The 27,059-nt window shown below is 34.3% G+C and overlaps 1 protein-coding gene across 1 annotated transcript; it reads left to right on the forward strand.

Moving 5' to 3' along the window:
* LOC148608684 (beta-glucuronidase-like) lies at positions 1–23,902 on the forward strand. Its single transcript, XM_088546622.1, has 12 exons — positions 1–264; positions 4,112–4,288; positions 6,845–7,020; positions 7,256–7,398; positions 7,948–8,141; positions 8,650–8,790; positions 10,599–10,774; positions 11,038–11,187; positions 15,519–15,603; positions 18,806–18,982; positions 19,665–19,800; positions 20,823–23,902. The coding sequence occupies exons 1-12, from the start codon at positions 70–72 to the stop codon at positions 20,933–20,935; spliced, it is 1,863 nt and encodes a 620-aa protein (XP_088402748.1). The 5' UTR covers positions 1–69; the 3' UTR covers positions 20,936–23,902.
* Positions 23,903–27,059: the final 3,157 nt, after the last annotated feature.

Consider the following 27,059-nt stretch of genomic DNA (forward strand, 5'->3'; position numbering starts at 1 on the left):
ATGCTCCAATCACATTCACATGACCAAAAAATGGAGGCCTATTTGAAAGAATAATTTTAACTTTTCAGTATGCACTTTAGGACGGTGTTAGTTTTATTGTATGCAGCTTTCGGTTCTGCGGACGGTAGTGGAATGCTTTACCCGAGAGCTTCTGAATCACGAACTGTGGTTAGCTTAAATGGGATGTGGAAATTCAGAGCGGACACTTCACCGAACAGAGATAAAGGGTTTTCCAGTAAATGGTTCAGTCAACCACTATCTCAGGTTACACATTTTTTCTTTATAGTCAATTCTGGGGAATAAACTCTGGTGTCTGATGATATGTGCCAACACCATCTTTTTTTCTTGGTGGATGTTTCTAAAAAAGCAGAGGACGCCTGTCTATGCTCCCAGTTTTTAGTGAAGTCCCAGTTGCCCATTTACTTTTGTTTCTTTGTATGTATTATTTTGGTTGTTTTATGTTTTTTATTGTGTGTGTCTGTTTTCCCAGTCTGGTCTTTGTGCCTGGCTTGTGTTCTTTTGATATCCAGTAGAATCATAGTTATCTTGATTACTCTGTGAAAGAGTTCACAGTGTTATAGGTGTTAACAATTTGGATAGTTTTTGATATGTGGCAGGATGGCCTACCTGCGTTGTAGTAGGTAGTGAGATTTAAAAAGCCAGTTAATTGACTTGGCTAAAGGATTAATTCTTTAGCCGAATCGGTTTGTCCCTGACTTGTCACCGAGCGGTCTAGAGTTTGATCCTCTGTGGTGGAGTGTAATTTTTGGAGTCAAATCATGCTCTTCCGTTACATTTGGTGTCCAACTAAAAAACCCAAGGGGTTTGGATGGCTAATGAGCTAATGTAAGAGTCGTTCGTGGTACGAAGACTCTTAAGGTGGGGAAAATGTGGCAGGACAGCGTACCTGCCTTGTAGTAGGTAGTAAGATTTAAATAGCCAGTTAATTGACTTGGTTAAAGGATTAACTCTTTAGTGGAATTGGTGTGTTGCTGGCTTGTCACTGAGCGGTCTAGGGTTCGATCCTTGGTGGCGGAGTATAATTTTGGAAGTCAAATCATGATCTCCCATTACATTTGGCGCCCAACTAAAAAACCCAAGGGGTTTGGATAGCTAATGAGCTAGTGTAAGAGTCGTTCATGGTATGAAGACTCTTAAGGGAGGGGGAATGTGGCAGGATGGCCTACCTGCCTTGTAGTAGGTAGTGAGATTTAAATAGCCAGTTAATTGACTTGGTTAAAGGATTAATTCTTTAGTTGAATTGGTTTGTAGCTGGCTTGTCACCGAGCGGTCTAGGGTTCGATCCTTGGTGGCGGAGTATAATTTTGGGAGTCAAATCATGATCTCCCATTACATTTGGCGCCCAACTAAAAAACCCAAGGGGTTTGGATAGCTAATGAGCTAGTGTAAGAGTCGTTCATGGTATGAAGACTCTTAAGGGAGGGGGAATGTGGCAGGATGGCCTACCTGCCTTGTAGTAGGTAGTGAGATTTAAATAGCCAGTTAATTGACTTGGTTAAAGGATTAATTCTTTAGTTGAATTGGTTTGTAGCTGGCTTGTCACCGAGAGGTCTAGGGTTCGATTCTCGGTGGCGGAGTATAATTTTGGTAGTCATATCATGCTCTCCCGTTACTGTTATAACATGTTATCCAGGATGCTTTTAGAAATTAATTTTCATCCAGAATGTTTTCAAATATAAATAAGAATCCTGGATGATAATTCATGGGAATGTTACCTATATTTTTTCATCCAGGATATTATTCAATTGATAAATTTCATCCATTTCATCAAGATTATGAATTCTGTTCACTCTGTGTACTATTATGCGGATATCATTTAATACTGTAGTATGAAGTAATATCCTATGTACAATTAGGAACACCCCTAGCTTTTTCATAATAAATTATTGTAAATATCATTGTTCAAATAGTGGACACAATTTCATAGGTGTGGAAAGTTTTTCATGGTGAAATGATATCCTCCGGAAAAAAAAATTAATGTGAAATAATTTCCACAGGATAAGATTTCATCCAGATAGTATTATAAATGTATGTCTTGCACATGTTTTGCAGGGTTTTATCAAGACCCTTCCAACCAGAAGTAGATTTTTTAGACTTCTTTTAAACTTTTTGTCTAGTCTGCATTTTAATTAATTCTGAAGCTTTTATGTATCGTTCCCAATGTAGTGTTTTGCTGGACAGGACGAAAGTTTCTCTTGTATCAGTATGATGAATTTTTAGATGATTTTCTACACATTTACATGTAAGAGCAAGCTTTGCTCACTAACAAATCATTGGCATTTGTTCCTACATCAAAACAGTTCATACTACCAAAGATCACTTAAAGGTCTTCAACAATGTAAACACACCTTTTATTGAGCTCTGAAAGGCCGCAACAAAAGTTAATAAAATCCAAAACAAAATGATGACACTTCTTCAAAATCAATAAATAATAACACAAAGACACATGAATGAATAATGTCTGACAGGTGGATAACAACACAAAGACACATTAATGAATAATGTCTGACAGGTGGATAACAACACAAAGACACATTAATGAATAATGTCTGACAGGTGGATAACAACACAAAGACACATGAATGAATAATGTCTGACAGGTGGATAACAACACAAAGACACATTAATGAATAATGTCTGACAGGTGGATAACAACACAAAGACACATTAATGAATAATGTCTGACAGGTGGATAACAACACAAACACATTAATGACTAATGTCTGACAGGTGGATAATAACACAGACACACTAATGACTAATGTCTGACAGGTGGATTTCAACACGCAGACACATTAATGACTAATGTCTGACAGGTGGATAACAACACAAAGACACATTAATGAATAATGTCTGACAGGTGGATAACAACACAAACACATTAATGACTAATGTCTGATAGGTGGATAATAACACAGACACATTAATGACTAATGTCTGACAGGTAGATAACAACACAGACACATTAATAACTAATGTCTGACAGGTGGATAACAACACAAAGACACATTAATGACTAATGTCTGATAGGTGGATAACAACACAAAGACACATTAATGACTAATGTCTGACTTCTTATTATACCTCAATGGTAAAAGGGATTTACAATATATATTAGCTGAGTGCCTGTCCTTCCTTTTGCAGAGGGGGATCTATTATATGTTACTCCTCCTACACTAAAGAATGGAATTTGATGAAACTTAAATAGAGTTTTAATTACATGCATACCGGTACTTACATTGGGCACCTCTTACATGTATTTTAGATTTTGATCCTAACCAATTGGGGGGAGGGGCTTCTTCACATACATGTAACAAAAGGTATTGTCTGTCATTTGTGACTATGTAAACATGGGGGGGGGGGGTACCCATCTCTTATCTCTTACTCTTCCTACACAGTTGAATGGAATTGGATGAAACTGTCAAAGAATTTTTATTACTGTACATATTTCAATTCTGCACCTCCTGTTTAAGATTTTGATCCAAACCAATTTTCGGGGTTCCACATACCAAAACATGGACTTGGTCATTTGTGAATATTGGGACATGGAATTAAATTGAAACTTTTGCAAAAATATTTACTGGTACTATGGAATATATATGGAATGCTCCTCATATTTTTTATGTTGATCTTAGTTTTTTTGTTTGCACACATCCTAAAAAAGTAACTATTATTTTTATGTTTTCCTCAACTGTTTTCTGTGTAAAATAGTGAAGTTTGACTCCAAGAGAAGTTGTTTACATGTACAATTGTAAGAAACTCTATTTTTTTCATATTTTCTAGGTAATTTTACTAATTGCATGTACACTTTACTTTACCTGATTTTTTAAAACTTCGTTAAATGTGGGGCCAGATCCACTAAGTGGACTTGGCTGGATCATCTAAGGGATGACACATTTTGGGAGGGTCAATTTGAAACTCGTAAATTGGATTCCTATCAATCAGACACTTTTTTTTATTTTTTTATTTCTAATGTTTGTTTTGAAAGTAAATCAGAGAAAAGAAGAGAGAGATTTACATGTACAATGTATCTACATTAGAGGTAGAAGTAACAGTTTATTGAAAAACCCAGTTCATTTTGTCTTTTCAGACAGGGGAAGTAATTCCAATGCCTGTGCCAGCAAGTTTTAATGACATTACACAGAATAAAACCTTAAGAGATTTTGTTGGTTGGGTTTGGTATGAGACAGAATTCTTTGTCCCTACGGAATGGCAAGATAGAAGAGTTATATTGAGAATCGACAGTGCTCATTATAATACAATTGTGGTAGGTAGAAATTTGATGGTTAGATTTTCCATGAAATAATATTTATTATTGTGTTCTTAGTAAAAATAGATAATTCAGCACTATTCTGTCCTTGATACAGAAACATGTATTATCATTTTTAAGAGACACAACGTCAATATATAAGCATAATCATTATTATACCACAACAAATTAAATTTTATTGTGCCCTTTCCTTGTACCCTGTACATGTACATGTAGATGCCTGAAGCTCACCCTGTACATGTACATGTAGATGCCCGAAGCTCACCGGGCCCGAAGGGTGAAAAATGACATTTTTGAAGTTTTATCTAATATCTTGAAAACCATAGTGGATAGAAAAAACTTTCACTTGATGAAGTTATCTTTTAAGACCAGGCTTTTAGAAGTATGTATTGGGTCAAAGTTGTAGGGTGGCTCTTTGTTAGAGTTATTGTCCTTGAAAGGTGAAAAATGTCATTTTATGCAGTTTTTATGCGGCCGCAGAAAATTCACAGTCATGTTACAAAAAATGTATGTTATGATGTTGTTATCTTTGGAATTGTTCATTTTTTCATTTCCATGTGATAACTTTAGTTGTAGAGAACCAAATGCCATGAAATTTTGATATATTGTTTCTATCTGTTCAAGGAAGCTTGTTAAGTAGAATGGGGTCAGCAGCCCTACACTTTTGGAAAAAGGGGTCAAAAGGAATAAAATAGGAGTTCATTTAAATTTATGTACATGTACATGTAGGTTTACTTCTCATTAAATTTTGACAATTCCTTTGTTAATTTCTTTCTTATTAAATTCTGTTTTAGCATTTTCATAGTGGGATGACACACCTTAAAAAATTTTAAAAAGAAATATTTCTGGTCTGATTTTGATTTTTTTTTCAGATTCCTCATGAAAATCCCAGTCTGTATTTTCAATCTGATTTCAGATATCTCTTAAGGTTTTTGAGTTATAGGAGGGGGAGGGGGGGCAAGTGGACTACAACCTCATTTTTTTTTTTAATAAATTTTTGGTGATATATTTTGAAATTTTTTATTGGATTCCTTATCAAAATTCCTGCCTAATTACAAGAGTGTAGTGAATTTACACTATCATTTACTGGCCATGAATTCACCAGGAAGCAGAATTTTGTATTTAAATTGAATTTCAAAATATTGTGGAATATTGTATCTTTATGGGTTGTTGTTTCCATAATGAATTGCACTTGGAACCTCAATTTACATGTGTATACTACCTTGTAATCTCATTGTAATATTTGGCATGGTGGAATATCATAAATTTAACTGTAGCACCAAGGGAATCAAAGATATAGGGTTGTTAGACTATGGTTATGGCATAAAAATGTCAACTTAGTTGTAACAACATAAAAATTGTTCACAGAGTAGCAATATGTAAAAAAATATGAGAAAAGAAATATCCTGTGGCATCATTTCATTGTAAAGACATCATGATGGTGCTACAATTATACACTATCTAACACAACACTGCTAAGAATTGTATATTTACATGTAACATCACAACCAAGAAACAACTTCATATTTTAAAATATGATAAATTATGCATTAATGAATATATTCATTAAATATGAAGTTGTTTTTTGGGTGAGGACACTATTTCATTATCAAAAATATAACCAGAAAGTCACCAAAAAGTACAAAATTGACAAATTATCTGAATGTTGGTACATGTATTAAACCAAGTAACTATTTTGTCCTTCAAATAATGCTAAAATAATAGAAGTCTCTACTTGTGATGGATACAAGTGTCAGAATTAAAATGTTTAACACTTTTTTTGATTAACTTTCAGTTCTGGCCAATGAGAGCCTTTATAGCCCCTTCTCATTTGTTTCTAAAGGAGAAGGTCCAGGACTTTTCCAAATTTCAAACAATGATCGACTTAAGGAAATCAAAAGTTCACAAGAATTTGTAAATTAAAAGTTTATAGGTCTGGGACCTAGGTAAATGAAATAATTTAGGTCTTGTATTACAGATTGAGGGTCAGCGTCATAGAGTTTGGATTACAACTTATTCAAACTCTGTAATGCCTGTTGAGTGCTGTTACTCCATGTCCTTTTAGTAATGCACTAGAGTAATATATATGAGTGGGGACATGCAATGTTCTAGGATTCCACTTTTCCGTCACCTGGGGCAAGTGCAATTTTAGTGTGGAAAAAGCTATTCATTTTACTCAAATTTCCCTTGGGCAAGTAGAAAGCTTGAATGTTTGAAAGGATTTATCAAGTTTTGAAAGCAAACTTAAAGTACAGGAAAGTTAATCTTCATTTAGAGTTTTCCCATAGAAACCTAAATTTAAAAAAAAATCTAGAACACTTGGGTGGCATGCCTTCATCTGAGCTTTATCTTCTGTGAGCAAGCGCATTTAAAAATTCCACTTATCCTGTCAGACTAGTACAGACAGCATCTGTTGGATTGATAACACAGTTCTGTCTGTGAATGCATTAAATATCTGCCATAGCATGTAAAACTACAATAAATCAACAGTACATGTACATGTCTCTATATCACACATTCATGGTTTTCATGACACATTTAGCTTTGTTTCAGTGGGTAAATGGACAAGAATTAATGAGGCACACTGGTGGACACCTCCCATTTGAAGCTCAGCTTAAAGATCAACTGATTAGCAGTACAGTTAACAGATTAACAGTGGCTGTGAACAATACATTAACACCCCATACTCTCCCTCCCGGATCAATAGAATATAAGACAGACACATTTAGGTTAGTAAGTGCTAAATAAACTACCAAATACCTGTCACCATGTACTAGTAATTTTGTAACCTCACCCTCCTGATCTAATAATAAAGTCCTCAATATAACAAATACATGTACATGTATTGCTCCAACATACTGTACTATCCTTGAGATGATGCAGTTTAAGGCTTGAACACTATATTAGCACTCATTTTAGATTACAGTATTTGTTAATTTTCTATTTATTGACTTCTAACTTCAGGTATCCTCCAGGATATTTCACACAGAATATTAACTTTGATTTCTTTAATTATGCTGGGATCCACCGATCAGTCAAATTGTATACAACACCTATTGTTTTCATTGATGATATCACCATAGTAACAGAAATAAGAGGAACTGATGGTTTGTGAATTTCTTATTATATGACAGCAAAACATTTTTTTTTTGTCTTATAATGATTTCACACTTTACTCATCATTGTTGACATTTTTGTTAACAGTAAATCCCTTTGTTTATATGTGTTAGAAGCTAATATTGTGTCCATATCTGCCCAGAAGTGAACAGAGTTAAACATGCTGCAATTGTATCATGCTGTGCTCGGCAGAGCTCTTTATTTTGTAATTATTTATAGCTATCTGTAATACGGTATCTTAAAAGAATTTTTCAAAACTTCAAGAAATAAGATGTCTGACCATTTTCATCTCTTTTTCCAATTTATCATCATGTGTTATAATCATGTGAATGAATTTTAATAGCCATGCTTAAAAGTTGTATGTTGTGATGTCTGTTTGTTCTATCAGAATTTATTGCCTATTTTTCACTAACAACTAATTGTAAAATTTTCTAATGTACCAGTTTAGTTTTGGGATTGAGTTATTCCCCTTTGTCGAGACATTGGATATACTAAAATGGCGGTATGGTGTGTTCTTTTATTACATGAATTGTTTTCAGGTTTAGTTACCTACACAGTAGCAGGGGGAGGTCAATCAATTGATAGAACTGCCTTGGTAGAGATAATAAATGCTGATGGGACAACAGTGGCTACCAGTGATAAACTAAATGGACAAATGGTTATCAAAAATGTACATCTCTGGTGGCCCTATGGTATCAGTAGAAAGGCTTCAGCATATCTCTATCAGTTAAAGGTATGATATCAGTCAAAAGAAGTACAATAAAATAAAAATTCTCAGTTCCTGGCTTGAAAGTTTAATTTCCTACTTTAGTTGTACTTTAATTTCCTTTCTAATCCTGCCATAAAAAAAGTAGGAAAGCAAAATTCAGGCCATGATCTCTAAATTTACTTCATTGTATAATTAGTTTATATTGCTGTTTTCTCTGATTGTGTTAGTCATTACTTATATAACTGGTATTTTAAATGTTGAACCTGTATGATGACATTATATAAGTTATAACTTGAACAATGTCTTCATGTAATGACTTGTACAAAATAATAAAAATGTTCACACATGGTCTTAGGGTTACCATATATATTTTCATATTTTTCACCAAAAAATACTCTGTTACTCACATGTAAATAATACTACATGTATTTATGGCGTTCTTACTTATGTTTTAAGAGAAGTTACTTCAGTGATGACTGATATTAATACTGAACCTGTATTTAGAAATTTACAGTTACATCTGGTGTTTCAGGTATTATTAAGAACAAGCAAGGGAGCTGATGTGTACAGACAGCCATTTGGTGTACGGACAGTAAATGTGACAGACTCTAAAATACTGATTAATGGGAAACCATTCTATTGTCATGGTGTCCCAAAACATGAGGACTCAGATGTAAGGCTTTAACATATTTAATGGGTGTTTACTATAAAACTGAAGGTATTTTTGAAATAAAGTTTACATTTTATACTTTGGAAAATATGAAGAACTTTATGTTTTTGATATATATTTGCCCTATATATTTTCACCATATCCATTGTAGGATTCTCCCCGTAATGTGGGAGGGTTAACAGGTAAGAATTTCACCATATCCATTGTAGGAGTCTCCCCCTAATGTGGGAGGGTTAACAGGTAAGCATTTCACCATATCCATTGTAGGAGTCTCCCCGTAATGTGGGAGGGTTAACAGGTAAGCATTTCACCATATCCATTGTAGGAGTCTCCCCCTAATGTGGGAGGGTTAACAGGTAAGCATTTCACCATATCCATTGTAGGAATCTCCCCATAATGTGGGAGGGTTAACAAGTAAGCATTTCACCATATCCATTGTAGGAGTCTCCCCCTAATGTGGGAGGGTTAACAGGTAAGCATTTCACCATATCCATTGTAGGAGTTTCCCTGTAATGTGGGAGGGTTAACAGGTAAGCATTTCACCATATCCATTGTAGGAGTCTCCCCGTAATGTGGGAGGGTTAACAGGTAAGCTTTTCACCATATTCAATGTAGGAATCTTCTCCTCTGACACCACCTGACCAAATGGAACCAGACTTGGTATGAAAGTTTCTTGGGGTAGCCTGCATAGGAAAACATGGCTGTCGGTACTAAAAATAGAACAAAGGGGTCAGACAGTAGTTTTTTCGCATGACGTGGATAAAAGAGTTCAACATGATGAGATCTATGTGTGGTAAAATTTCAAACTGTTGAGGCATATTGGAGTTATTGCTCTTTTTTGATGTTTTTTGCTATTTTGAATGTTATTTCTTTCAAATTTACTCCTCTGACACCACTTCACCAATTGGAACCAAATTTGGTACGAATTTTCCTTGGGGAATCTTGCATAGAACTGATGTGGGGATTTTTGATCTGTAGAAAAACATGGCCGCTGTTACTAAAAATAGAACAAAGGGCCAGACAGTAGTTTGTTTGCATATATCTCCAAAACCGTTAGGATTAACCAAATTCTGACTGGGTGAAAGTGTTCAGCATGATGAGATCTATCTGTAGTCAAATTTTCATTTTAATCTGTTAAGCCTTGTTGAAGTTATTGCCCTTTTTCAACATTTTTTTGGCTAATTTGAATTTTATTTCTTTCAAAAATCTTCTCTGACACTACTTGACCAAATGGAACCAAACTTGGTATGAATATTCCTTGGGATATTCTACATAGAACCGATGTGGGGATTTTTGATATGTTGCAGAACATGGCCACCATTACAAAAAATAGAACAAAGGGGTCACACTGTAGTTTTTGCATATATATCCAAAACCGTTAGGTTTAGAAAAATTATTTCAGTTGCTGAAATGATCCTTATTATAAGGCCTTCAAAAGTCTTCAGGGATCAAAGTGGTCAGGCGACTCCTAGTATGAGTTATTGCCCTTGAAATATGAAAAAAGACTTCGTTTTTACAGTTTTCAGCCAATATCTGAAAACTATAATAGATCAAAAGAAACTTTTAATCACTGAAATGATCCTTATGATTGTCCTACTAAAGTCTTCTTGAGTTAAAATTGTTGAAGAGTATTTTAATACATAAAGTTATTAATGTATTTGTATGATGTATATATGTATTATAATACAGGCCTCCTGTAAGGTACTAATATGTGTTTATCCTGTCTAACTATTATAAAGTGTAAAATGGAACACAGGTATCCTTAATCTTGTGTGTGCTTTTCATTTTTGATATCACATTGTATTTTATAGATAAAAGGTAAAGGGTTAGATTATGCCCTTATAGCTAAAGACTTTAACCTGCTGAAGTGGTTAGGTGTTACATGTATCAGGACATCACATTACCCCTATGCTGAGGAGATCATGGACCAGTGTGATCAACAGGGTATAGCTGTCATTGATGAAAGTCCTGGAGTTGGCATTCATTCGTAAGTAACAGAAAAGGTTTTCACTCATTAATAAAAAAAAGTATTCAGTTGTAAATAAAAGAGAGGGTATTCAGTTGTAAATAAAGAGTGAGAATACATCCTGACCTGCACCATAAAAAATGACCTCACGCTGCCTAACCAGTAGTACAAAGCAGGGTCTCTTTGACAGATCTAACATTTGTTTCCTGAAATACATGAAATGTCTGCAATTAAGGAGAATCAATAAATCCAACATGAACTAAAAGTTATATTATCTGTTTCAGTATAGAAAATCTAGGGAATATATCACTGACCCACCATCTGATGGTTATGGATGAGATGTATAGAAGGGATAAAAATAGACCTGCTGTATTTTTGTGGTCTGTAGCTAATGAACCACTTGTAACTGTACCAGAGGCTGAGTATTACTTTAAGTAAGTTTTATTAACCCCAATGTCAAGGAGCGTTGCCAGCATGTTATTCAAGTGTAGGAACATTGAGGTGAAGGGTCTGGGGCCACTGAAGTCCCCCTGTGGGTCCAGTGCAGATATTTGTAGTTTCTTTTTCTGTACCAGACATAATACGAGTGGAGTGTTTTGTAGAGGACAAATGCCGTAGAAACTGCTGCATTTGGTGTGTCTTTCTTTTTTTTTGATGTCTAAGTTACTCTTTATTATTTTTATTAGTTTATGTTCAGTAACACGTTTGCTTAAAAAAAGTTATTGCCTTTGATTTTTTTTCTTTTACATTGACAACAAAACAAAAAAAAATAAAGCATTGGCATTAAAAAGAATTTTTTTTCAATGCATTATTGATGGTCATGCCACATTAAAGTGTCATTCTTGGCAAGGGTTGCTGATTACTGTAAGTGTGAATACTTTGATCTGAATCCTCCAATGTTCTTATTTTACACTATAACTGATGTGAACCAATTACATTCTTTTGATTACATTCTGGATTGCATTCTTTTGATTTCCGCAAGAATCTTGGTTCCCTTGATTACTGTTTCTAATTCTGGTGGCTAACGAGAAGTTAGACCTTGAAACATGTGTACATGTATAACACACTAAATACTCAATATCCATACAAGACTGTATTTTTTTCTCCTATGTATCTTCCTAGCAGATCTGTATCATAGCCTGCTACTGTGTCCTTTATCTTCCCAGCAGATCTGTATCATAGCCTTCAATTGTGTCTTTTATCTTCCCAGCATATCTGTATCATAACCTTCAGTTGTGTCCTTTATCTTCCCAGCAGATCTGTATCATAGCCTTCTACTGTGTCCTTTATCTTCCCAGCAGATCTGTATCATAGCCTTCTGTTGCGTCCTTTATCTTCTCAGCAGATCTGTATCATGGCCTGCTATTGTGTCCTTTATCTTCCCAGCAGATCTGTATCATAGCCTTCAATTCTGTCCTTTATCTTCCCAGCAGATCTGTATCATAACCTTCTGTTGTGTCCGTAATCTTCCCAGCAGATCTGTATCATAGCCTTCTTGTGTGTCCTTTATCATCCCAGCAGATCTGTATCTTAGCCTTCTGTTGTATCCTTAATCTTCCCAGCAGATCTGTATCATAGCCTTCTGTTGTGTCCTTTATCTTCCCAGCAGATCTGTATCATAGCCTTCTACTGTGTCCTTTATCTTCCCAGGAGATCTGTATCATAACCTTCAATTGTGTCCTTAACCTTCCCATTAGATCTGTATCATAGCCTTCTACTGTGTCCTTTATCTTCCTAGAAGATCTGTATCATAGCCTTCTGTTGCTTCCGTTATCTTCCCAGCAGATCTGTATCTTAGCCTTCTACTGCATCCTTTATCTTCCCAGCAGATCTGTATCATAGCCATCTGTTGTGTCCTTTATCTTCCCAGCAGATCTGTATCATAGCCTTCTGTGATGTCCTTTATCATCCCAGCAGATCTGTATCTTAGCCTTCTACTGCATCCTTTATCTTTCCAGCAGATCTGTATCATAACCTTCTGTTGTGTCCTTTATCTTCCCAGCAGATCTGTATCATAGCCTTCTGTTGCGCCCTGTATCTTCCCAGCAGATCTGTATTATAGCCTTCAATTGTGTCCTTTATCTTCTTAGCAGATCTGTATCATGGCCTTCAATTGTGTCCTTTATCTTCCCAGCAGATCTGTATCATGGCCTGCTATTGTGTCCTTTATCTTCCCAGCAGATCTGTATCATAACCTTCTACTGTGTCCTTTATCTTCCCAGCAGATCTGTATCATAGCCTTCTGTTGCGTCCTTTATCTTCCCAGCAGATCTGTATCATGGCCTGCTATTGTGTCTTTTATCTACCCAGCAGATCTGTATCATATCCTACTGTTGTGTCCTTAATCTTCCCAGTAGATCTGTATCATAGCCTTCTGTTGTGTCCTTTATCTTCCCTGCAGATCTGTATCATAGCCTTCAATTGTGTCCTTTATCTTCCCAGCAGATCTGTATCATGGCCTAATATTGTGTCCTTTATCTTCCCAGCAGATCTGTATCATAGCCTACTGTTGTGTCCTTAATCTTCCCAGCAGATCTGTATCATAGCCATTTGTTGTGTCCTTAATCTTCCCAGCAGATCTGTATCATAGCCTTTTGTTGTGTCCTTTATCATCCCAGCAGATCTGTATCTTAGCTTTCTACTGTGTCTTTTATCTTCCCAGCAGATCTGCATCATAGCCTTCTGTTGTGTCCTTTATCTTCCCAGCTGATCTGTATCATAGCCTTCTGTTGCGTCCTTTGTCTTCCCAGCAGATCTGTATCATAACCTTCTGTTGTATCCTTTATTTCCCAGCAGATCTGTATCATAGCCTTCTGTTGTGTCCTTTATCATCCAAGCAGATCTGTATCATAGCCTTCTGTTGTGTCCTTAATCTTCCCAGCAGATCTGTATCATAGCCTACTGTTGTGTCCTTTATCATCCAAGCAGATCTGTATCATAGCCTTCTGTTGTGTCCTTTATCTTCCCAGCAGATCTGTATCATAGCCTTCAATTGTGTCCTTTACCTTCCCATTAGATCTGTATCATAGCCTTCTGTTGCGTCCTTTATATTCCCAGCAGATCTGTATCATAACCTTCAATTGTGTCCGTAATCTTCCCAGCAGATCTGTGTCATAGCCTTCTATTGTGTCCTTTTCTAATTTGCGGAATGTTTATGTATTTTACTTTTTACATATTGGAGTCACATTGGCCAAGTGTTGTAAGATCTGTATCAAGTATCAAATGTATTAAGTTTTGAATTAAGCGAAATGTCAAGTTGAAATAATTCTACTCATTTTTAGAATAAACAGAATGAAAATAGGCATATTTAACATTAAAAAAAACTATTTTTATATAAAGTTGATATATATAATTTCTGACATTTTGAAGTCTAGTGTATACAGCAATAATGTATCCAAAAAGGAAAAATACGGAAGTCTTGGTCAGATTATTGATTTACGCAGAGTGCAAGCCATTTTATATATTTAAAGAGTACATGTAAAAGTAAAAGCGCAGTGTTTCCTATTGTTCAGTAGTGAATGTCTTAACTGGTTCACATTGGATACTCGTTTTCCTAATTTTCCTCTAGTGGTGTATTATACCCCCTGCAAACAAAGTATGAGGGTGTATATACATTGTAGGAATCAACCTGTCTGTCTGTCTGTCCACATTCCTTGTAAGCATAACGCTTTCTAAACTGCTGAAGGAATTTTGATGAAATTTTAAAGGTAGGTTGGGCATTGTATGTAGATTTGCATGAAGGAATATAATTATTATCAGAGGACTCCAAATTATAGGTTTTACATGTTAAAACCTTGTAAGCACAGTTCCTCCTAAACTGCTCAAGGGATTTTGGTGAAATTTTATAGGAAGGTTGGGTATATGTAGATATGCATGAAGGAATATAGATGATCCCAAAGGGAGGTATTCAAATTCATGGGTTTTACACGTTAAAACTTTTAAGTGCAACTGCTCCATCACCATTCAAGGGATTTTTATGTAATTAATAGGAAGGTTTGGCATCATGTGAAGATGTGCATGAATGAACACAATTGCTGTCAGAGGACTCCAAAGGGAGATAATCTGTATTAATGTCTTTACATGTTGAAACCTTGGAAGCACAACTCCTCCTAAATAGCTCAAAGAATTTTGATGAAATTTAACAAGGTTGAGTGTCATGTGTAAATGTGCATGAAGGAATATAATTACTGTTGGATGACACTAAAAAGAGATAAATCCAAATTGAAGGTTTTACATTTGAGTACATTTGAAGCGGGGATATTGTCTCTGTGAGCTTGCTCACAGTATTTCTAGTTACTATTTTGATGGCACGTCTGACTGTAACATCAACTTAGTTCCCCAGAATCTGGTTAAAGTCATACTAGACGCATTGCAAAATGATAATGTTCAAAAACAATATGTGCAGAAATAATAGTAGGATTTGTCTCTAAGGCCAATATCATCTATATGCAGAACAATTTTTTTCTATTAAAGTGTTAAACTTTGTGTTAAGTCAAGAGACGGCTATATTAATCATCATTTTTTTTTTAATTTGAATGTAGACATGTGCCTTCTCGAGCCTTATGTAGCTATGTCACTGATTGTTTTGGTCTTTTTAAAAAGGCTTGACTTAGTCCATATTGACCTTTTAGGTTGAGAACTACATTCTCAGTGAATCACAAAGCTGATAAATTAGAATTAAGTTTACGTAATGCAAGTACTAAAGTTCTGACAGGTAATTTCAACTGTTCTGGTATTAGTAGGTTATGTTGTTTTATTTTCTCAGGTCAGTAATCCAACACACTCAAAAGTTAGACCCAACAAGACCGGTTACATTTGTAGCTAATGTTGAACCATCTGGTGACTATGCAGTAAGTATTTTTACATTAGGTATCAGAAGTGTTTAACTTAAATACATACAATGTAGTATTCTTATTTTGTGCTGATGAGTGCTTCACAACCCTGATGAGTGCCTCACAACCCTGAAATTTAAAATGTTTAGATCAACAAAAGGAAGTTTTAATTTCTAACAGAATTTCTGTACATAGATGTAAATCCCTCTAGAGATCCTTTTTCATTTAACTAATTACTTTAATATTATTCTATTAAAACATATTGCAGATGAAAAAATGCATTATTATTGCTGAAAAGCCATTATACTTTCATTTGATCATGTACATTAAATGAATTGGAAAAATATAGTTCATGTTTGTCAAGACACATATCTATACATGTTTACATTTGTGTCCAGTACTTATTGACATTGTCAATGTATTCTTTTATTCAGCCTTGTGTCCAGTACTTAGTACTTATTGATATTGTCAGTGTGTTCTTTTGCTCAACCTTGTGTCCAGTACTTATCGATATTGTCTATGTGTTCTCTTGCTCAACCTTATGTCCAGTACTTATTGATATTGTCAATGTGTTCTTTTTCTCAACCTTATGTCCAGTACTTATTGTTATTGTCAATGTGTCTTCTTGCTCAACCTTGTGTCCAGTACCTATTGATATTGTCAATGTGTTCTCTTGCTCAACCTTATGTCCAGTATTATCGATATTGTCAGTGTGTTTTCTTGCTCAACCTTATATCCAGTCCTTATCGATATTGTCTATGTGTTCTCTTGCTCAACCTTGTGTCCAGTACTTATTGATATTGTCAGTGTGTTCTCTTTCTCAACCTTGTGTCCAATACCTACTGATATCTCTCTTGCTAAGCCTAGTGTCCAGTACTTATTGATAGTGTGAATATGCTGTCTTGCTCAGCCTTGTGTCCAGTACTTATTGATATTGTCAAAGCATTCTTTTGCTCAGCCTTGTGTCAAGTACTTATTAAGATTGTCAGTGTGTTCTCTTGCTCAACCTTATGGGGTAAATTATGCATTGATATTAATTATTAAAAATCAAACGGTGATGGAATGTCAAAAGCTAGACATGGCTCTGTCATCCAGACAATTGATACCCAATGACCATGAGAATCAATGTTTTAAAATTTATATGTAATCCAGGGACAAAGACCAGACATGGAAAACAGACATACACAACAAAGAACATAAAGTAACTAAAATCATACATACAAATTAAAAAGAAAGTAAATGAGCAAATCAGAACTCCTCTAAAAACTGGGAGCATGGACCAGGTGCACTGGTAGGGTAAGCGTCCTCTGTTTTCTAGAAACACCCGCCGATTTGCTCATAAAAAGTCAAGTCCAGGGTAGACAAACGATGAAAGGAAAACTATGACCCGTTGAATAAATCAGTTTTCATGGTGCAGATGGATACACCATAATGATCCACGACCATAAAACTTCTGTAGTGATGACTTTAATCTTGTAGCAACATAACCCTGTTCCAGAAGCCTATTTGTTAGAGTTTTAATGCGATACAAAAAGTCTGCGTAGTTTCGGCAAACTCTGGCATAACATATGAGTTGTGCTGAAGGGATGTTGCCACAGATGAAAGGAAAGTTGACAACTTTAAATGAAAAGTTATCACGTTTGTTGTGAAGTTTGGTCAATAGTTTTCCTTTACCATCGATTTCTAAGTGTAGGTCAAGATATGAGGCTGACTTCACAGTGTCTGTAGTATCCTTTATCTCAAGTTCTTTTGGGTAGATGCGATGTATCAAATCCCCAAAATTAGGATTGTTTTAAGATAATAGGTCTATATAGCGGAAACTGAGATTAAAGGATCTAGCTAAATGATATTCTTTCTTTCGGATCATATCAGCTATAAAGTCAGCCTCATAAGAGTGAAGGAAAAAGTCGGCAAGTAAAGGAGCACAATTTGTTCCCATTGGAATGCAGACCGTTTGTTGAAAAACACGATTAAAAATTCCAGCATTTTGTAAACATCTTCCTCTGTATATTTAGAAGATGATTTGGGATTATTTCTTACAAAGTATGAGGAATCTCTACCAAGAACTATACATTTGTATCTAGGTGTACCATCTTTTTTGGAAAAACAAAGATGTTATAATGTTTTTAAATCGGGATTGAAACTGAGTATGGGGAATAGAAGTATACAGTGTTAAAAAATCATAGGTTTTAATGCTATTATATTCAGAAAATTGTCTTGAACTGATTGTCTCCAAAAAATCTTTCAAATTTTTCATGATCCACATTGAATTAATACCACTACGGGAATAACAAGTATTGTGGTAGGACTGTAAACCCTCTTTGACAGTTGTGAGTATAGAAGTTAAAAGTTTAGAAAGAGGTTTGGTGGTACATTTTGCAGATCCAGCTATGTAATGTTGTTTGTATGGATTCTTGTGGAGTTTAGGAATCCAGTACATAGACAGTAAATCACAATCATCGTACTTGGTAGAGAGACCAAAAGAGGATGGCACAGATTTATGGTTTTCCACAATCTGTTCTTTGGAGAGTATGGTAACAGTATAGGTCTTATCACTGCTATTATTTTCTACGTCTACCGAAACCAAATGCTACAATACTGATAATTTTGTTATTAGGGGTCTGTCAGTATGTGGCAGAATCAGTCTGTTCATCTGTTCATACCAAATTGTGTCCAGGCTGTAACTTTGTTGTCTTTTGGTGTAGGTTTTTGATATTTGACAGGAGGGTACATCAGCTCAAGATGATGTGTCCGAAACCATGTTTGATGACCCTTGATTTCAAGTCATGTAAATGATTTTGCGATGGAGATTTTGGTCCAGACTTTTAGTTTTATCTCATTTGGTGTAGGGATTTGATATTTGGCATGTGGGTAGATCTGCTCAAGACAATGGATCCTGTTCCAAAATTGATGAACTTTGACCTTGAAATTTGATTTGAGGTCAAATTAATGATTTTTGCATGATTGTTTTGTGTTTCAGCAGTAATGCGTTTTGCATGATAAATTGAATGTGGTATGCAAGTCCATTGTACAGGATATGTTACCATAGGGCCCATACAGATGGATATCTAGTTATGGACAAAGTATGTTGACGTCCTGTGCATCAACAGATCCTATCCCTGGTATTCTGACTGTATTTATCATTATAGACAAAGTATGTTGATGTCCTGTGCATCAACAGATCCTATGCCAGGTATTCTGACTGTATTTTTCATTATAGACAAAGTATGTTGATGTCCTGTGCATCAACAGATACTATGCCTGGTATTCTGACTGTGGACATACAGAACTGATAGAGAGACAGATGGAGAATGACTTAAAGGAATGGAGATTACATCTTCAGATACCCATCATCATTACAGAGTATGGAGCTGATACAGTGGCTGGATTACATCAGGTATATACATTAAAATAATGGAGTATATGGTCGATGCAGAGCACATCATGTATATAAATAGTAACAATAGATTATGGAGCAGATACAGTTGGATTACATCAGGTATATAAATAGTAACAGTAGATTATGGAGCAGATACAGTTGGATAACATCAGGTATGTAAATAGTAACAGTAGATTATGGAGCAGATACAGTTGGATTACATCAGGTATATAAATAGTAACAGTAGATTATGGAGCAGATACAGTTGGATTACATCAGGTATATAAATAGTAACAGTAGATTATGGAGCAGATACAGTTGGATTACATCAGGTATATAAATAGTAACAGTAGATTATGGAGCAGATACAGTTGGATTACATCAGGTATATAAATAGTAACAGTAGATTATGGAGCAGATACAGTTGGATTACATCAGGTATATAAATAGTAACAGTAGATTATGGAGCAGATACAGTTGGATTACATCAGGTATATAAATAGTAACAGTAGATTATGGAGCAGATACAGTTGGATTACATCAGGTATATAAATAGTAACAATAGATTATGGAGCAGATATAGTGACTGATTTATATCAGGTATATAAAAAGTAATAGTTTACATTAGGTATATAAATAATAATGATTGAGTTTGAAACAGACACTGGTTGGATTACATAAGAGCATTGATCTTTTACAGGATCCATCCTTTGTGTTCACAGAAGAATATCAAGTGGAGTTTTTATCAGAGTATCACAAAGCATTTGACAAATTCCGCCATTCTTATCTTGCTGGAGAGATGCCATGGAACTTTGCTGATTTTATGACAAAACAAGGTAAAAGTAACTGGAAAGATAATGAGTTATCTTGATAATTCACCCTATCTGTGAAGACATGACCCCTTCAAAATTTTGGCCAGTTGAGCTATTGCCATCACAATGTATTCATTGTTGTCAACAGTAAACTTTTTCAAACATCTTCTCCTTTGAAACTACTCAACAGATTGTAATCAAATTTTGCATGAATGTTCCAGAGGGTATTTTTTAACAATCCTTGTGTGTGGATTTTTAATCTTGCAAAAAACATGGCCACCGTTTCTAAAAATAGACCATAGGGGTCAAATTGCAGAATTATGCAAATAACTCAAGAACCGTTCATTTTATCTAAAGTCTGGCAGTAAGTAAAATTGTTCAGCATAATGGGATTGACCTATGCCCAAATTTTTTAGAAAAATCTGTTGACAAATGAATGAGTTATGGGTCCTGAAATAGATTTTTTTACTATCTTCTCCTCTTAGACAACTTGTAGGATGAATTGTAACCAAACATGGCATGAATGTTTGTTAGGATATCCTTAACAATTTTTTATCTGTCGAAAACACGGCCACCACTACTAAAAATTGACGACTTGTTGAAATAACTTGAAAACCAAAGGGTTTAGCCAAATTTTCTAGGGGGGATTGATAAGCATGGTGAGACTGGCCTATGCCGAAATTTTCATAAAGATCTGTTGCTCAGTGTTGGAGTTACTGCCCTTGAAGAGTCAAACAATGACTATAAGAGATTTATTTTATAATTTGAAAACTGGATGGATAACTAAGATTCTCTGTATTTATTATAAGATTCTTGTGACAATAGTATGGAAAGATCTAAAGTTCGGCTTTAGAAAGCTATAAAGACTATTTTTGACCAGGTGAGTCATTCAGGCTCTCTGGAGCCTCTAGTTCAGATTTCAGTATGTGCAGTTACATGTCACAATTTATAAGGAAGTGAAATGTTGCCTGAGAATACCTCTGATATGTAATGATTTATGTCACAGAGGACCAAACAATGTATTGTTATTATATCTTTTATTGTAGATATAACCAGAGTTGTTGGTAACAGAAAGGGACTGTTTACAAGACAAAGACAACCAAAGATGTCTGCCCACCTAATAAAGAAAAGATATGAGTCCATTATGGAACGATTCTAGTCTAGTTTATTATTTATATATGCTCTATTTAGAGAAAAAAAAAGAATTAGTAGCTTATGGGATCTTGCTTTGTCTAATTACATAATATTGATCATAACCTATAATATACTGTCAGTATAACTGAATAATTCTCTCAATGTCAGCAACTATTGTAGGATTAGTGTTGAAAAATTAACGATATCTCTAGTGGTTTCTTAGTTCTACAATATTGATTGGTGGAAATTTATTGTGAATTCAAATTCATAGTCTTCAAAATCAGATCAATTGGATTCAATATCATTTCTTGCACAGATCCTGTTGCTGAAAAGATAATTGTTTAGTTTTAAAAGGTTTTAAAATTAAAGGAACAGCATTACACATTTAAAGTTAGAAGCTATATGTATATATAATTAGGATGTGAGCCTACTTGGCAATAGAGTTATCAATAAGTCTAGTCTACCCAGTTCTTAACTAGGCATTGAGGGGATCATGTCTTCTTGGATGTAAATGGCTAAAACCTCCTTGACTAGAATATTCAATCCTACATGAATGGACTGTCAGATGATAAATCCTACTGGTTTAGGCTGCAATGGACTCAAACTAACTGGCTTGGATGTTAGGGCTCAACTCTTTCCTTTTTAGACTGTTTAGACAGCAAGTAACACCTTTTGTCAGATTTATGACTCTTCTTATCAAAGAAATGAGATTGAAACACAAAGTAAGGGGTTTGAATTTGGAGTTTTTAGGTAATCTTTACAAAATCGGGTTTGGGGACAAATTTGACCTGAAAAATTGTGTTAAAGGGACGAATGGTCAAAAACACAACTTAATTGTGTAAGTTGGCAGGTATGGGCTCAAGCCTACTTGAATATGCTGTAATGGACTTAATTTAACTTAGCTAGAATCTTAAGGGCTCAAGCCTACTGTACTAGGATGTTAGGACTCAAGCTTACTTGATTAGGATGTAAGAGCTCTAGCCAGTTTGATTAGGCTGTAATTGACTTAATCTAACTTGGTTAGAATTTAGAGGTCAAGCCTACTGAACTAGGATGTTAGGACTCAGACCTAAATGACTAGGATGTAAGGGCTCAAGCCTACTTGACTATGATATAATGGTTCAAGTCTTCTGTACTAGGATGTTGGGGTTCAAGCCTACTGTACTAGGATGTTGGGGTTCAAGCCTACTGTACTAGCATGTAAGGACTCAAGTCTATTTGACTAGTATGTATGGGTTCAATTCTATGTGACTAGGAAGATAGGGGTTAAGTCTATGTGACTAGGAAGATAGGGTTTAAGTCTATGTGACTAGGAAGATAGGGGTTAAGTCTATGTGACTAGGAAGATAGGGTTTAAGTCAAAGTGACTAGGAAGATAGGGGTTAAGTCTATGTGACTAGGAAGATAGGGTTTAAGTCTATGTGACTAGGAAGATAGGGTTTAAGTCTATGTGACTAGGAAGATAAGGTTTAAGTCTATGTGACTAGGAAGATAGGGTTTAAGTCTATGTGACTAGGAAGATAGGGTTTAAGTCTATGTGACAAGGATGTTAAGAGCTCAAGTCTATGTGACCATACATGCCAACCCTACCGCTTTAGGCGGTAGTCAACCGAATTTCTGGTGTTTATACCGCCTACTGACTTCAGAAACTTTTCTACCGATTTCAAAAATGATTACCGATTTTTTTTCATCTTTATTTAATTCAACTCTATGTTATGGTCGAGTCCATAATGTGACGACTTTAACATTACTGGGTGAATGAAGTTCCAAAAATGGAGTCCAAGTTATGAAGCATTATGACAATACATTCAAGTCCTTGAAAAAAAAAACTGGTAAGTTTCACTCCCCTTATCAGGTGTCTTTTATCCTCCAAAATGTGCAGGATGCAGCATTTTGCTTCCAGGATAAAAAAAATTTCTTTTGGGGGGGGGGGGCAATCCCCTCAACCACTTTTGGTTTTGGCTCAAGTCTATGTGACTAGGATATTAGGGGCTCAAGATTATGTGACTAGGATGTAAAGGGCTCAAGTCTAAGTGAATAGGATGTTAGGGGCTCTTAAAAATAAACCAACTTGTTTGCTCTTACACAGGAGGTTATAAGCCAGTAAGAAGAAACTAAGGACAACATCGTATTTTTTAGAACATTTTCTACCCACATGCAAACTGAAAATAATGTATTTGGTATAGACAATTACCTTGTGACCTTCTCATGATATATTATACATGACAATCATAAGTAATTTACTGTATTTAATATTTATACCTGCTTTTGGGGTATTTCTCTAAGTAATCTGAATTTCATAGGCAAAACAATTATATCTTATATTTGAAGGAACCAAAAATCTGATATGAATCAGTACTTGAGTAATACATTAACTAATCCTAATGAATATGCAATCATTTATTTAATTTGTAAAACTGATGAATACATTTTATTAATATTTCCTAACCTGTATTATTTTCCAGAAAAATGACTGTTTTACCCTATATTAATCATATTGCTTAGCTTATTTTCTATTGATATGAATTAGATTTTACTTTGTTATACATATAATTTTTATAGCTTTGAAATTTAAGAACACACACACATATATATACACAAACACCAGAGTCTTGCAGGTTTATTTGGAAGTTTTTACACTATTCTGGTTCCATTTTTACGTTAAAAGTCCATTCTGTGTTCGATAAATGTTACGTTCTTTTTAAGTATCATGCAAAAAATAAGTGATTCATTAGAAAAGTTACGTGTTTTTTATGTAAGGTAACGAGGGGATTTCAATGTACAGATTTTAAATGAAATTTTCTATAAAAGAACGATTTTATGAAACCATTATAGAATTTTATTATTCTGAAGTAGTCTTAACAACATGCAAAAACCAAAAAATATGTAATTTTCATCCATTCACACATAATTCGTCACTGGATTCTTCTTTGGGGGACAGCGACTTATAATCATGTTTATTCATTACAATAAAATCATGGATGATTCTCAATGCTAAATTTACTGTCTTTTAGCAAGAAATGAAAACCTTTTCTGCGTAGAAGTTCTATGCAACCGAAACTTGACTTTTGTCAATAAATATGTGCAGAAATCTTTGGTCTACGGAAAGTAGGTTTCAAGGCATTTTAAGCTAGACTGAATGGTCTCTTGGTGCTACTGCATATATGAAAGAAGTATAAAAATGCTAAGTAAAAAATTTCCAATATTTTGATGTAAATAAACGGTAAAAATATATAGTTACTCTCTGTGTGTTAAATTATATCTCCACCCACTTTAGTGGGAAGACATTGTTTTTGGCTAATCCGTCCGTCCGTCACAAAGTTTGTCAGCGCAACTCCTCTGAAACTATTGAACCCAATTTTACGAAACGTGGTATGTTGCAAGAACATATGTAGTTGTGCATATTACCAGGAAATTTTGATCCCCAAATTTTTGTAGGAATTATGCCTCTTTGAACATAGAAATTTGCCAAAAATCCTCATACAAAAATCCTCATAAATTACCTTGTGCAATTCCTCTTAAACTATTAAACCAAAAATGTTCAGAACAGTTTGCAGGACGGGGAGACATATTTTCCCAGACAAAAACAAACTTTAATATTTAATTTATAATTTTGACTGGTTAATTGTGTTTCCCTAAGTAAAAATTAAGTTGATCTGCATGAACACGAGTAAATAAATGAATTTCCCTTCATTGTGTATTGCATCGTTAGGGGCTTAAACAGGGAATCTTTGCATTTAATTTATTCTGATATAAGGACAGTACAATGTTACGAAGTGACAAATATACGGCCTTGTATGGCAAGCCAAAGTGGACAAAAATCAATATTTTGTAATATTAGAAAATATTTTTTTTTTAATATTAGAAATTCATTTTCTAATATTACAAATTCCCGATCTAGTGATATTACAAAATATCACACATTTAGTAATATTACAAATTGAATTTGTAATATTAGAAAATGAATTTGTAATATTAAAAAATCACTTTGCAGTATTGCAAAATCAGTCACATTTTTTAATATTACAAAATGATTTTCTAATATTAAAATAATCAATTAATTCTTTTATTAAAAATCATTTTGTAATATTGAAAATTCATTTTCTAATATTACAAAGTCCCGATTTAGTAATATTACAAAATATCACACATTTAGTGATATTACAAATTGAGTTTGTAATATTAGAAAATGAATATGTAATATTAGAAAACGAATTTGTAATGTTAAAAAATCACTTTGCACTATTGAAAATCAGTCACATTTTTTTAATATTACAAAATGATTTTCTAATATTAAAAAAAATCGTTATTGAATACAACAAGTCCATTTTCTAATATTAGAAAATCAATTTCTAATAATAAAAAATCATTTTGTAATATGATTTTGCAATACTGCAAAATGATTTTTTAATATTACAAATATTGCAATTCGACACAATATCTGCGCAATTTCACCACAAATTCATTTCTGACTACAGACAAATCTGCTTATCTGAATAAAATTTTTAAGGCAAACCATGCCCAGATATGAGAAAGTCACATCACTTTGTATATATAATTAATAAATCGATGTAGGTACAAAGATATGCAGAAAAACAAATTATATCGAAACATTTTTATTTGTACAAGTTGACTAGGAGGGATAAAACATTTTATCCAGTATGAATACACAAGTTAAAACAAAATGAAATGTCAGAGGGAATCCAATGTATCATTTATCTTACGAATAAATATACACAAGTTTTTTAGTTTTGACTGTTTCTTCTGATTCATTATTTTCTTGAATTTAACAACATTGCAATTTGTTATGAGTTGCCTATCTATGTATTTTTTTGATCGTCGTTCAATAAAGTGCATTCCATAATATAATGGTATTCATCCCCAATAGTTGTGTTACACAAATGACATCGTCTTTGATCTCTCTGAATATTTATCCATCTTCCAGTCTCTACTGGCAGCATATGGCTTTTTGTCCTAAATTTTGCTAATGTTACTATGTCTTTATCACTACGTATTTCCAAATAATTTTCAAAGTCCAAAGATTCTTTGTATATAATAATAATAATAATAATATTCTTTATTGGCACAAACACAATTACAATAATTGGCAAAGGCCCATATAATTGATATATAAAAGAGTAACATATATAGTAGCGGTATACATGTAAATAGAGTATTAATCACATGTTATGAGAAGAGATATTTGTTATGAAATAAAATTTGTTCTGATAGAAAAAATAATATCTAAAAAATTAGTGATAATATTCGGTAGTTTATGGATTTAGGTGAAGTTTGTATATTTCCAAACCAGGATTGACTTAACTGATCTTCCAGTCTTTCTTTAATTATTTTCTGTAAGTTCGATGTTGTATTCTGGATATAGAGTCCAGAGATAAGAATAACCGCAAGTATCAAGTATATTTTTAATTTTGTCGAGCCATTTTGATCGGAACGTTGTTTCTTGACTTAGAATGTACATGTAACGGAAAATAGCAGCACTTAGTTTCGTATCTTTGCCTAATAAGATTTTGGATCAAAATGACACCATCCTGGACTTTATATCGATTTCAATGGGATATTGTCTTAGTTCTCCACTATCACTTGGGATTGACGGTTTTAAGCGCATGACAAGTTTATAAAATTTTAATCCTACTCTTTCCAGTAGTTCAATGGTTTCAAATCCCAAAAGCTCGCATCCGTAGGTCAAAATTTGTTTCACTATTTTATCGAATAATTCTTCTCGGCATTTTATTGATAAATTATGTGTTCTTGCTTTTCTGAAAACATTATACATGGAGTTTGTCGCTTTTTGTTCTAGTTTCATTTTGCACTCTTTAAACCTCCTGTCCTTGAAAATATATTACCAAGATAGTTAAAGTCATCCACTATTTCAATTCGGTTATTTTTGTAGAGGAATACTTGGTAGTTTGTCATCCTTCCTCTTCTGAATATAACGATTTTTGTTTTGTCTGCGTTCACTTTCATTCTTCATGTGTCACAGTACCTTTCAAATTAAGAGCGTCTTGAAGACCTTTGGCTGACTCTGCCATTATAGGCTAAAAACCACTAATTCCACTTCCCATAGGCTTCTATGCTAATTTCACAATATTCAATGGCTTCTCTGGACTTTACCTTAACTTTAACCTGCA

The sequence above is a fragment of the Perna viridis genome, chromosome 9 (genome assembly GCF_037379345.1).
Source record: "Perna viridis isolate PV_CMFRI_1.1 ecotype Kerala chromosome 9, ASM3737934v1, whole genome shotgun sequence".
NCBI lineage: Eukaryota > Metazoa > Mollusca > Bivalvia > Mytilida > Mytilidae > Perna > Perna viridis.

Excerpts from the sequence above, each read along its gene's own strand:
- LOC148608684 (XM_088546622.1), top strand. The coding sequence starts at position 70 with ATGCACTTTAGGACGGTGTTAGTTTTATTGTATGCAGCTTTCGGTTCT. Across the intron at positions 8,791-10,598 it reads CAAAACATGAGGACTCAGAT|ATAAAAGGTAAAGGGTTAGA; the intron begins GTAAGGCTTTAA and ends TGTATTTTATAG. Across the intron at positions 15,604-18,805 it reads AACCATCTGGTGACTATGCA|ACAAAGTATGTTGATGTCCT; the intron begins GTAAGTATTTTT and ends TTTTCATTATAG.